Source organism: Chinchilla lanigera, unplaced genomic scaffold, assembly GCF_000276665.1.
Source record: "Chinchilla lanigera isolate Chin_1 unplaced genomic scaffold, ChiLan1.0 scaffold00088, whole genome shotgun sequence".
NCBI lineage: Eukaryota > Metazoa > Chordata > Mammalia > Rodentia > Chinchillidae > Chinchilla > Chinchilla lanigera.
In genome coordinates, this window is record NW_004955489.1 from 8,870,453 (window position 1) to 8,883,120 (window position 12,668).

General features: G+C 42.9%; 1 protein-coding gene across 1 annotated transcript in view; it reads left to right on the forward strand.

Moving 5' to 3' along the window:
• Positions 1-12,668, forward strand: part of Map7d3 (MAP7 domain containing 3) — a gene marked incomplete in the record, with an annotated part of 33,509 nt that overhangs the window by 19,094 nt on the left and 1,747 nt on the right. The window contains 10 exon segments of the mRNA XM_013504494.1: positions 14-717; positions 1,403-1,530; positions 1,857-2,059; positions 3,283-3,418; positions 4,589-4,727; positions 5,608-5,712; positions 7,277-7,330; positions 9,485-9,587; positions 10,681-10,879; positions 11,934-12,208. Of these exon segments, the coding sequence (XP_013359948.1) occupies positions 14-717; positions 1,403-1,530; positions 1,857-2,059; positions 3,283-3,418; positions 4,589-4,727; positions 5,608-5,712; positions 7,277-7,330; positions 9,485-9,587; positions 10,681-10,879; positions 11,934-12,208 (2,046 nt within the window).

Genomic DNA, 12,668 nt, shown 5'->3' on the forward strand with positions numbered 1-12,668 from the left:
AGCTCAGAGGCGACCACCGCAGTGAGCTCCACGATCCCTGCAGTGAGCTCTGCGATCCCCGCAGTCAGCTTTGAGGCAAACCCCACAGTGAGCTGGGAGGCGATCCCAGCAGTGAGCTCCGCGATCCCCTCAGTGAGCTGGGAGGCGATCCCAGCAGTGAGCTCCGCGATCCCCTCAGTGAGCTGGGAGGCGATCCCCTCAGTGAGCTGGGAGGCGATCCCTACAGTGAGCTGGGAAGGGATCCCCACAGTGAGCTGGGAAGCGACCCCCGGTGTATATGCAGACTTGCTCTCCTTAGTGAGCACAGAGGCAATCCCGGGGGTGAGCGGCGCAGCAGCAGCTGCTAGGGTGAACATAGACACGCTCACAGAGGTGAGCATGGACACAGCCTCCGAAGTGAGTACAGAAACATCCCCGCTGAGCAGTGTGGAAGCCTCTCCAGTGGTGAGCTTGGACACCTCCCCAGAGGTGAGCACAGATGCTTCCCCTGTGGCAAGCGTGGACTTCTCTCTTGAGGGGAGTATCGAAGCCTCCCCGGAGAGTATGCAGGTGCCGCCTGAAGCAAATGTGGAAGTTCGCCCTAGGGCAGATGGAGAAACAGGGCCCATCACAAGTGTGCAAGAATCACGCCAGGAAAGTGGGGAAGCTCCCCCTGAAGTGCTGGTAGAAGCAACACCCCAAGCGAGTGTGGAAGAACCCTCCAAAGAACCCCCCAAGGTGAGTGGTGAAAGCATTCTAAGATAAAACTGGCTCTCCAGAGTTTGTCGAGGGCTTTTCACTGACAGCTTTTCTAATAAAATACGTAGTTTTATTGCATAGATCACAGTGGGTCAGGCTTTACAATGGGACTAATTTGTCATTCATTTTACTCTGCAATAAAAAGGAGCTAACCCACTTAAACTAATAATTTTACATTCTCTCGTGTTCATTGTACCAGCATCTTCCCCCCAATGCTAGGTTATTAGTTAATTTTTCAGACATGACAGAAAATGTATCTGTTTATATGAACTGTTTCTAAATTCTGAAGAGTTTTTGAAAAATATTCCAAACCCTTAATTAAGACTTAGAAATGGAATTAGGTTTTTGAAGTAAAATTTATTTTAATTTATTTCTTTGATCTCTTGAATAGTGTCTTGAAGAAAATATCTCTCTGTACAGTACCTGACTTTCATGCACTAAAGGAAAATTGGGCATTTAAGAAACTAACAGTTATGTTTTAATTTTTTATATTTTGGGTACTGGGAATCAAACTCAGGACCTCACACTTTCCAGGCAGGCACTGTGCCACTGAGCTAAAGCCCCAGCCCTTAACAGTTGCATTTCATTCAGAATGTTTTCCTCTTAGAAAGCTAGCTGCAGTGAAATAATTGCTAGTAAATTTTTACTACATTGATCTGCTCAGAAACCAGAAATGGACAAACAGACCACAAATCCTTTTATCAAGAAGCGACCATCAGGAAACATACCACGCTATAAATGGCCTGCATCTCCTACAAAGGAGAGACGTCCACCCTCACCCATAACTGCTACGTAAGTAGTCTGTGTGCAGTTGTTCTTCACTGTGATCAGTTTCATTTCAGTGTTCCATAGATGAAATGTATAGTATATATGGCAACACAAATGTAAAGAAAAAAGCTATAAAAGTAGATTTACTTCTGTCAATTTAAAAAATTCCCAGAGGATAATACCATTATCACACAATATTAAGGTGAGGGGGGCTGGGGATCAAACCCAAGGCCTTGCACATACTAAGCAACCACTCGACCCACTGAGCTATATACCCACAGCCCTAGATATTATATTTGATGAAATTGTATACTGAAATTAATTAGCACACATTTGTTACTTTTTCTCAGGCAAAGTCAAAAGAACCGCCCCCCATCGCCTTCACCACTGCTAAAATATTCATCACAGCCATCTCTGTCCTATAAAATAACACCTGTTCATCGAACTCTACTTGTGCCAAATGCGTTAGGTACTTTCAGAAAGAGAAGAGAAACCATTTCTAAAACTACAAATGAATTTGAGGCTATGAGCCAAAAGTATATGATTCATGAGGGTAAGTTTATTCTAAATTATTTTTGTAACACAAAAATACCTTAAGGTACTTTGGGAATGTTCAGCTTCATTTTCTCCCACCTGAGATAAAGAGAATTTAATCAACCAGTGATCCTGAATTGTCTTCCCTTGCTTGTCTTTGTCCAAGCCTCTCACCCCATCCCTTTGCTTTTGGAAGGTATGTTTTTGGATGAGAAAGTTGGTCTAGGTCAGTGGTGGTGAACCTATGACATGCGTGCCACAGCGAGCTGTTTGTTACCATCAAAGTGCTAAAAGGTTTGCCATCAGTGGTCCAGGTGATCCACATGGACACCTCCAGCTTTGATATTGAATGGTGGTTGGAGACAGCACGGCTAGCTATTTGTGGGTGAGCAGGTTTTCACAAGAGATATAGGTCATTTTCCTTATATAGGCCTAACACGTACTGTGTCCTGGTTTGTGTTCTGCACAGGTTCCCAAAAATGTCACATTGCTGTTTTGCCTGTTATGCGCATTCTTACACCTGTAGACATTACTTAATTTCTACCACACTAGAGAATTTTGTTTTTCCAAGGAATTCTACAATGAAGTCTTTGTAACAGAAATAATCTATTTATTACACATTATTCATCCATGATTTATCTTAAAATTTTCATTTTTCACATGTAATTTATCTAAAATAAAATTTGTTGCACAGATTAAAATACTGTAATATGCCTTCATGTATTTACTTTATTTTATTGATAATCTTTCTTTTGTTATCTACAGTTGGTCGTTTTGTGATAATCAGATGTATACACTGTTATCAGAATTTAGTTGAACAATAATAAAAACGATGTACAAATCTCCAGATGTATGCCAGGTGTACTCTTGGTTAGTTGAGTATTTAAAATTTGTAGTGTGCGCTTGGACCAAGCATAAACCTGGCTTTCCCTGTTTTTAGTATTTCTTAATCTTTTCCTGGAGTCATTTGATTCAGTTATCTCAAAACGGCTAAAGTCAAAGTAGAAGTGCATTGTTACATTCTGGAATAAGTAATGGTTTAAAAGAAATGAACTGCAAATTCTGTTGTCAGGGGGCAGTTGGGGCTTTGAAGAACTCACCTATAGTTTGCATCTTATTTAGACATTTTAGTCTATGCACATACGGTTTGACGTTTTGATGTTTTCATTTGCACTGGACTTTGTTGGACAGAGAGGCAGTGAGTTCCCTAGACTAATTATTTCATGTGTTTATTTAAACTAGAGTCTGGTAATAAAAGCACACCCGGAACCATGAGTGCTGAGGAAGCAACGAAAATTTTAGCAGAAAAGCGCCGGCTTGCTCGGGAAGAGAAAGGCAAAAAGGAAGAAGAGAGACTCCAGAAAGAAGTTGAAGAAAGGTCAGCCCAAAGCCTTTCTATCCTCTACATCTTGGCTAGGGCCCAAAACTTGAAATTTTACCCTCAGAGAACAATGGACTTTTTCTTCATTGTGGATCAGAAATCTTCCATTGCCTCCGAAACAGAGAAAGTGTAGGAAGCATTTCAGGGCTTCGCAACTGGCCGAGCGGAGAGGACATGGACGTCTGCGTAGTACACCATTTGCCGTGCAGGTGCACTTGCAGACGCACGCCGAGACCGAGCTCGTGTCCGAGTCCCAGCTCTCAGCAGTAGCGCCTGAGTGATCACAGGACTAGGCTGCTTGCCTTCACTAGTGTCAGCCCCCTTCTTTATGTTAAAGATTTGTAACTTTCAGATTTGGAAACTATACTGTTTTAACTTGAGTGCTTTCCATTGACTTTTGTGACACCTGAATCTCATCCAGCCACTGACTTGGTACTGGAAGGGCGTCCTGTGGGCAGTCAATCTTATGTGCAGTTATGGGTGTTTCAGCTTGAAAGAGAGGTTCTTATTTTTCCATCTTGAGGCCCATTTTATGTCGGGCCCTGTAATGGAAATCTCTGTCCACTGCTGCAGAGAATACCTATAGTTCTTGACTTCATTTTCAAGTATTAAGTGTCCATTGAAACACAGTCACATACTTGGCATATACTTTATATGGGCTTAGAGTAAGGAGGAGAAGGGGAATATTGAGATTAGCAAGAAATGGTAACTGGAAGAATATTCATTGCCTCATGTTAACAGAGCTAATTAAGCATTTGAAAGCACTGAACAATGGGACACCAGGACACCCTTGTCCAAATTAACCCATCATCCCCAGGTGAGATTGAGTGTGAGCAGGTCTAAGTAAGGCCTTGTGGGTAGGCTGTATCTCTTAAAACAGAGATTATTTCTCTCTTGCAGGTGTGCATAATATGTATGTGTTTTTAAGATGGAAAGTTGTCCAATAATTGATGGAAATCTTTTCCTACTCCCATTCTTTTTCACCTTGATTTAAAGGGGTTAAAATTATATAAATCCTGTGTAGCAACAACACAGAAAATGTTACGAATCTGGTATAAATGTAAGTTGTATTACTGTACCCAAGTAGTTTCACGTACTCTGCAAGCTGTATATGGTAATGACTAAAATAAGTACTAAGAGGTATTTATATGTACTCGGTGTTACTAGGAAAGTGGCAGATGTATCAAAGAAGATGAATGAAGCCCAAGTTGAAGAGTGCTCAAGATGTGAAGCTAGGCAACACGGAAAAGACATTGAAAAGAACAAAAATCATCAGCCTCAAGAATACCAGGGAATAATGGAACAGGTTTGCTGGCTTCCCACTGTAGCAACAGATAGGAGCAGTTGGAACTGAAAGCGGCAATCTTTTTGAGCACATAGATCACCTCCATCCATTCCCAGCAAAACCTTGGAATGTTTCCCAAGGGCAGCAAACAAACACAGAAATCAGCAGGTTATACATTACCACTCCTTTACTTTGGTTAAACAGCCCAGGTCAGTTTTCCGTGTCTCGCATTCTGTGATGCTATACACGGCACTCACAGCAGCACCTCACACCCTTCGGCGATTAAGAAAGTAAGAGATTGGGAATGGCTCTGAAAGTTTAAAATTACCAAATTCACCAAGAATATCTCGCCCTTCCAAATTCAAACTGCCAACTGAATAAAGTCCCAAACTGAGCTCAGACTACACTCATTTTGCAGTATTACAACAGACCAATTTATGTGCCCAGTGTTAGTGTGTCATACATCAAAACTGGTTATGTTTCATAAATGATTGTGTGCTCTGGCATTCCTTGGAAAGGAACTTCCATGAATTCTTTCAGTGCTTTTGAGAAACCTAAGACTTTGGTTCCTAAGACGTTTTTGTTGCTGTGTTAATGTATAACTCCATAGTCACTTACATACATTTACAGTAAAGTGGTCTGCTGTTAATGAGAACTTTGACATCCTAAGCCTTTGCCCTTGTTCTGTGCATGCTAACTAATGCTTTAAAAATGACAACCTATGACTGTTTTATATATATATATATATATATATATATACACACACACACACACATATATATATGTACATATATGTGTATACTAAATCAAAAGATTGCAACTGTTTAATTTTTTAAACTAGGATTCTCTGTTTTCTCAGCTACATTGAGATTAAATGACATTTTTTATATCAATTTTCTAGAAAGGGGATGCCAAAATAAAAGCTCACGAAGAAGCTGATAAACGCAAGAAGGAACACGAGAGAATTATGTTACAAAATCTGCAGGAAAGATTAGAAAGGAAAAAGGTATTTGTTTTCTCTTTTCTGGGTTTTGCTTATGTTAAATAATGTTGGGCATGTGATGACAGAATGTTTATGAAAATCGCAGATTAGATGTGTGTTAGTCCCTGGCTGTTTTCCCACTAGGCATACTCTCTTCTTCCTCATCTGAGCAGCTGACTTCTACATAGAAGGCTGTCCTGTTACTGAGCATACATAACCTCACTAGCCATTACAGCAGTGCCTCCGTAACAAATCCATCGGAGCAAAGCTCCCTTAAACAGGATGCCTCTAGCCATAGTAGAGGTTGGTGGAACTTACTTTCTTCTCAGCTGGGCTGGAATTTGCAGCAGCTGTGGTGCAAAGAAGTGTAGGCCTCTTTGAAAAGCCAACACACAGCCCATGGTAGGGCCACTTGTACAACTCACGTGGCTCATCTACCATTAAATCAAGTGTTAATTGAAGACTTGAAGTCAGGAGTGGCAACAGAAATGATGACAGTTAAGAATGATGGTCCACACAAAAGTGACCAAGAAATTGCAGACCACAAAATTCAGAAAATATTCCTTTCACATGAGGGCCTAAGTACATCCATTACCTCACACGACATTCTGCATTATGAAGATTCATATTAGACATAATCACATCCATCTGTTATCAGGTGCGTACGTTATTCATGTGTTGTCTGTACTCCAATCAGCCACTCAGCAGTAAGTCTCCAGTTCTGTTTACATAAGCATTCACCTCTCCTCCAAAGGCACCCGCTTGGATATTTAAAAATACTTAATTTATATTATCATATATTTTAAGTATTAATTTCAATAATATTTATATGCTGTTAATGTTATTTTATAATTCATATGTCCATTGTGTGTTGCAACAGACATACTAGATGCATCTGTCTGCCTGGCGATCTTAACTGGGTCTTATTTTGGGAGTAGGGCTTATATTACAGGCACCCTGAAAAACCACGCTAGGGCTTATTTTCCAGTTAGGTCTCATTTTTGGGAGAACACAGCTGGAGCCTGGTCTGGGCAGAGATGCTGCAAGGCCTCCCTGTCAATAGATCAGGTACCCTGAGGTGGCCAAGGAGCCATAGCTGGCCTCACCTTATGAAGAAGAGAGAATTCTTATCCCACCCTGGAATATATCCTTCCTCTGCTTCCTGTCTTCGCTTTTTAGTAGCAAATGACCCTATGGTATCATTTAGATATCTTACTTTCATTAAAATCAGCTTCCTGAATAATCTGTTAAGACTAAAATTCTGTTAGATGCTCTAATTGATTTGTAATAGTATGTGCTTAGTCTCAGGAAATGAATTTCCATGTCTGTGAAAATAAGAATGAGAAGTTGGCATTTGAGTGTCTGTGTTATGATAACAACTACAACTATCGCCATTCATGGCATTTTAGAGCTGAAACCAGGATGGGAAGAGGGAAGTCAGCTGCCACCCTAGGCGTTTTGTTGGCCTAATCTGTGGCTTTAGAGCAATTGTGGACATCGTTTGCCTCCGTGAGATGGAGAGATTAACTGCTTCAGGACCACTGGTTTTAATCTCTTCTATGTTTCAATTTTTATTTCCTTTAAATAGAGAATTGAGGAAATAATGAAGCGGACGAGGAAGACAGATGCAGATGCCTCCAAGGTAATCTCTACCCCTACCCACAGCACATGAGAATTCCTTGTGTTTCATGTTCTTGCCAACTTTTCACTTCTGCAAATCTGGTGGTAAAGAACCAGAGTATCACATTCACATTTCCATGATTATGAAAGAGACTGAGCGTGTTTTCATCCCTGGACAGCTTTCCTGTTTCCTCTTGTATCAAATGCTTATTTAGGTCTTTTTGCCCAAAACTTTTGGGCTGATTTGTAGTTCTCTGAATATTCGAAATTCTGCTTCTTTCTGGATTATTGATACAGATAGTTCCTCCCGATGTGTGGCTTGTCTTGTCTTACTGTCATCTTCTGCTGGATAGAAGCTCCTGATGTTAATACTGTTGAATTTTGTCAGTGTTTTCTGGTACAAAGCTGAGTGCTTTTTCATATACTTGCTATTCATTTAGAGATCCACTTGAGAAACATGGCTTTTCAAGTCATTGGAACATTTTCTTGTTTTATCCTTTTATTGATTGTAGGAATTTTTATCTGCTCCGGCCAGGAGCCCTTTGATACATGTATTTATATGTGTGTGTATGGAGGGGGTTCCTGGGGAATCAAACTTAGGGCCTCACGCTTGCCAGGCAAGTGCTGCGCTACGGAGCCATATCCCTGGTCCCTGATATGTGTATTGCAGGGATCTTCTCCCATGCTATACAAGAGCTGATCAAGTAATAAGGTGTATGTTTAAATTTTTAAAATTTATTACATTAACAGTTACCATTAATCTCCCTCAAAACACTCCCCCTTGCTTCAGATACACTTATCCCATCATTCTTGCCGCTTTCTGAAGCAGTTCAGGAAATCCTTTTTCATGAATGTCTTTAAGAGGTCTGACCAAAAATAAAGTGAGTGCTTCTGCCAAGCGCCATCCAGTGGAAAGGCAGGCTGGAAAAAACGGTGTGTCCTCATCCACCTTACTCACTAGATCGGGCGCCTTACCGCTTGAGGCTCCTCCCTAAAGTCAAAGTGACCGTGAAAGTAAATGTTCTGAATCAATTCAGGACATGGAGACAGCCACAACAGCACAACTAAAGGCACTCATGAAAGAGGGCAAAATAATAGGGTGAGTGTGTTTGAAGTGAGGGGGAGTATTTGGAAGGCGATTAATGGCAAAGTGTCTCACCGTAATAATTTTTTCACTGAAACATTCACTGTGTTTTGATCATGCTGCATGGTTTGCCTCTTTGTCTTGATGTCTTAACGAGTCAGTGGTCTTGATTTCATTGAACTCATGTTTATCTTTTTTTTTTCCTTCATGATGAATGCTTTTCGGGTCTTTTTCACTTTTTGGTTCCTCCAATATCTCATCTTTTGGAGGACAACATGCGTTTACCATCTTCACTATGGGGCCGTGATTGATCTGTTGTTTCACTGCCAGCTGGCTCTGATTTAATGAAATAAATAAATATGTTGACTATTCTAATAATTTTTAATTGGTATGAATAGTACTCATATTTATATTTGGACAGTAATTATTCAAATTCAAGCAACTAGATTTGGTCCACTTACAGACTTTGTAATAATTTTATTAGTAAAAAGACTGATAAAAGTGATAAGACCTATTTGTACCCCAGTGGTACGTGCTGCGTAACGAAACCACTAGTGGTTCTGGCTGGCAGGAACTAGTTAAGCCCTTTTTCTTCCAGTGTACTTTACATTCTGTACTACAGAACTGATAGTTTGCCCATTTACAGTTGCACATTTCTAGTCATTCATACCATTACATAGCATGAGAACATAGGCCGGGTAGGTCTGTTCTAGAAGTGCTGGGAGTCAGTTCATTGGCCCAAGAAATTTTACCTCAGGCAGCCAAGAACTTTTTAGCTCTTCATCAACTTGTCGGACCTTGGCTTAGTTGGGGCTCAGAGCAGGGAGAGGACAGATGGCAGTCCAAGGCTGTAGCCCCTGGACCCTCCCAGGGAGAGCCTTCATTTCTGAGGATCTTTCCCTAGCTGAAAGACAGCTAAAGGCCCCTCTTCCTGTCACCTGTAGATTCTTCAGGCCAGTTAAAGAGGTGATTTTTTTCCCTTGTAATTGAAAAGTTAGCCATCAGTCCAGTCTTGAAATCAGACTTCTTTAAAATTCTAAGCCAGGATGATTGAATATTAGTTATAATTATTATTTTCTTTTTCAACTGTAGGCTATAAAAACATCTGGCAATAACCCAACTGAAGAAGACGAGGCCGAGGAGGAGGAGGAGATAGAAAGTGATGAGGGCTCCCTTGATGACACATCTATATCAGGTTTGCTTGCTCCGCTGCTTCTGTTAGTCACCATTCAGGGCTGGACTGCCCAGGTTCATATCCAAGGCCTCTTTCACTTACGAGCTGTGTGGCTTTGGGCAGGTCACTTAACCTCTCTGCTCGGCAGGGAAAATTAATGTTGTCTTCGTCCTGAGCAGGCACGAGGTTTTAATGAGATAAATCTGAGTAGTAGTAAGCATAGTATCTGACATGTAGTAAACTCTGATAAATATTAGCTGCGACAGGTCATACTAATAGGCTTTAGGTGGTGGCTTTTCCTCAAGTGAATGTGAGGATTGCTGGTATTTCACAGCTCAGGGCCTCAGAAGGCATCCATGAATTGACTACATCCATAATTGACTCAGGGCCTCAGAAGGCAGAATTCCACTTTCTGTCTCCTTAAAAAAATTGAAATCGGGTCATGATGTGAGTGTCCTCCAAAATATATTGTTGACTTCCTGTGAGTAGGAAACACTTTAGAGTAGCAATAACTGGCACATGCACCCAGACTGAGCCTGCAAGTGGATAACGAGCAGGCGTGGAAGGTGTTGTATAGGGTGCTAAACACGGAGAGATGAAGAGCTATGGCCCCCCAGAGCCATGGCCGGTGGGAGGCAAACATGAGCGAACAGAGATGCTGCATTTGTGGCCGGGGCAAGAGAGGTTCAGTCTGCATGCCTGAGAACAGAGCGGCCGGACCCTGGGTCTGCCCTCGAGCACCGAGGAGTGCTGCAGACCGGAAGGAGCACTTGAAGTGAGACCGAGCTCAGGGAGAGCCGGCTCTGGGGCATCAGGGCCAGGGTGGAAGCAAGGAGCTGTCCTGCTCTCTGGGCCATCAGCTTTCCTAGTGAAGCTTCTTAAAGGTGGTCCCTTTGGCACTGAGGGTGGCGTGAGTGCGTGCACTAGGCAGCACCCTGGCTACCGCCAGGACACATGGAGCACCTTGGGGGTGGCAGCCTGGCTCCCCAGAGCGCCACCAGCCTTCTGTGTCCTACCTCAGGCACTCGCCCCCATCTTACCGGGATCATATCCTTGGCTTTTCTTGTATTCGTTGTTGAAACTCCAATTTTAATTGTTTCTTTTTCATCCTTAGGTATTAGAAATAATGGAGATCCATCTACCCAACTCACAGTGCCTTGTGAATATGCCACAGGAATGCCTCAAAAGCCGGTGCTTTCAGAAGCCGAAACTAGTGAAGTCAGTAAGGAACAGACCGCACACTTCAATGGCAGCGTGAAAACCTTCAGACAGGAGGACCCAGAAGTCCCTTCGAATCAAGCAAAAAGCTCAAAGTGAGTCACTTGGCACCTTATTTTCCTGAATAAACTTGGGGGTTGTGATTGACATTCTCAGAGCGCTAAGCAGGCCTGAGCTCTTAATGTGCACATTCCAAGCACTGTGGTCAAAAGAATCCCCAGTGGCCTGTTAGCTAAGGGCCATCACCCCCATGTTCTAGAGATGAGCACACTGAGGTATAAAGCAGCCAAGGGCCTTAGTTGCCCAGCATCCCATGCCTAAAGGGCAGAGTCCAAATTCACCTGACTCCAGACGACTTTTGTTCACGTGGTTAATGTTTCATAAAATCGGGGAAGGGGACATTTGTGGAGTGACTGCCATAAATCAGGCATCTTAAATTGATTTTTGTGTGGTCCTGGCCTCCATGCTCGTACATGTCCAGCCCTTTTTAATTTTTTAATTTTGAGATGGGATCTCACAATGTCACTAAGTTGTCCAGGCTGGGCTAAAATGTGATCCTCCTGCCTCAGCCTCCTAGAGTGCTGGGATTCAGGTGCACGCCACCACGCCTGGCTACGTTACCTATTTTATATCTCATCGCACCTCTGCGATACATCATCCTTTCACATATGTGGCAACAGCATCAGAGGTTCACTCAGGAGGACAGACACGGTTTCTTAGGAGGGAACACTGCTGAGGTGACTGCCTGAAAAGGCACTAAAGCCACAAGAGCCATGGGAATAGGAGCGTGCTGAGAATCTTGGTGCTAGTGCCATGGGGAAAGAGCGCCAGAGATGGAAATCCTGTCCCGGTTCTTGAACTACACCTCACTGGCCACTCTTGACCAACTCGAAGGAGGGGGCCAAGGTTCCTGGCACCCTGAATGTGTGGCTGCTCCTTGGCCCTGGTACTCCCCTGGCACCCTAGGGCTTTCTAGAATATGCCAGGTTCCGTGAGCTCCAGGGTCAAGCCTTCCCATTTCCTTCCCAGCATTAGGAAACTTAATTTATACCTGAGGCATCTCTTATAAGCCAATTAAAAGATAAAGTTTCTTTCAGGCAGGACCTTGGCATTGGCATAATCAGAGTTCTAATGAAAATGTCTTTCCAGACTACCTACCAAAAGAACATCCATCCACACAGAGAAGTACAGCAAAGGGATGGAAGCCGCCACCAGCACCCAGTCCACCCAGCATGTCACCACCAATCAGGACAGGATTTGTGACCAGGTTTTTGACTTTGCTCATCACAACATTGAGTCGCCTGCCACAGATGGCACTCCTAGTAGCTGCAACCTCAATCCGAGGGATTCCACGGCAGCTCACCAAAGCCCTCAGACACCTCCAGACTGTGAGAACAGAAGCAAACGTGTTTCTGCTCAGTCTGGTAAGGCCTCATGCCACCCTCGCTTTGCCTGTGTCTCCTGGAAGCCCTCTTCTGCTCCTGGCTTCCAGACGAAGACAGTTGCGAGTACAGGAATGATTTAGAAGAATCCGCCACTCACACATTTACGATAGGGCTGTATTTCATGTGTCTCACTGCCAGGAGGCTTGAACCACTAGTAGTGCTTGCATGGGTGGCTTTTTATTAATTTTCTTAGTAAAAACACTGATAAAGGTGATTTGATCTGTTCATACCACCGGTGGTATAAGCCACTCAATGGAACATTCGTGCCTGTTCCACTGATGGTTCAAACCAGCAGGAATGTGTTGTTACTTTTGAGAGTAGATGACTTGATTCTAGTTGTTATTTCTCACATTTCTTGCCAGATGTGAAAAAAATAAATTCCTTTCAAAATGCAGATTTTCCTGGACTCGTAACCCACCGGCTGCTTGGCGAGCGTTTA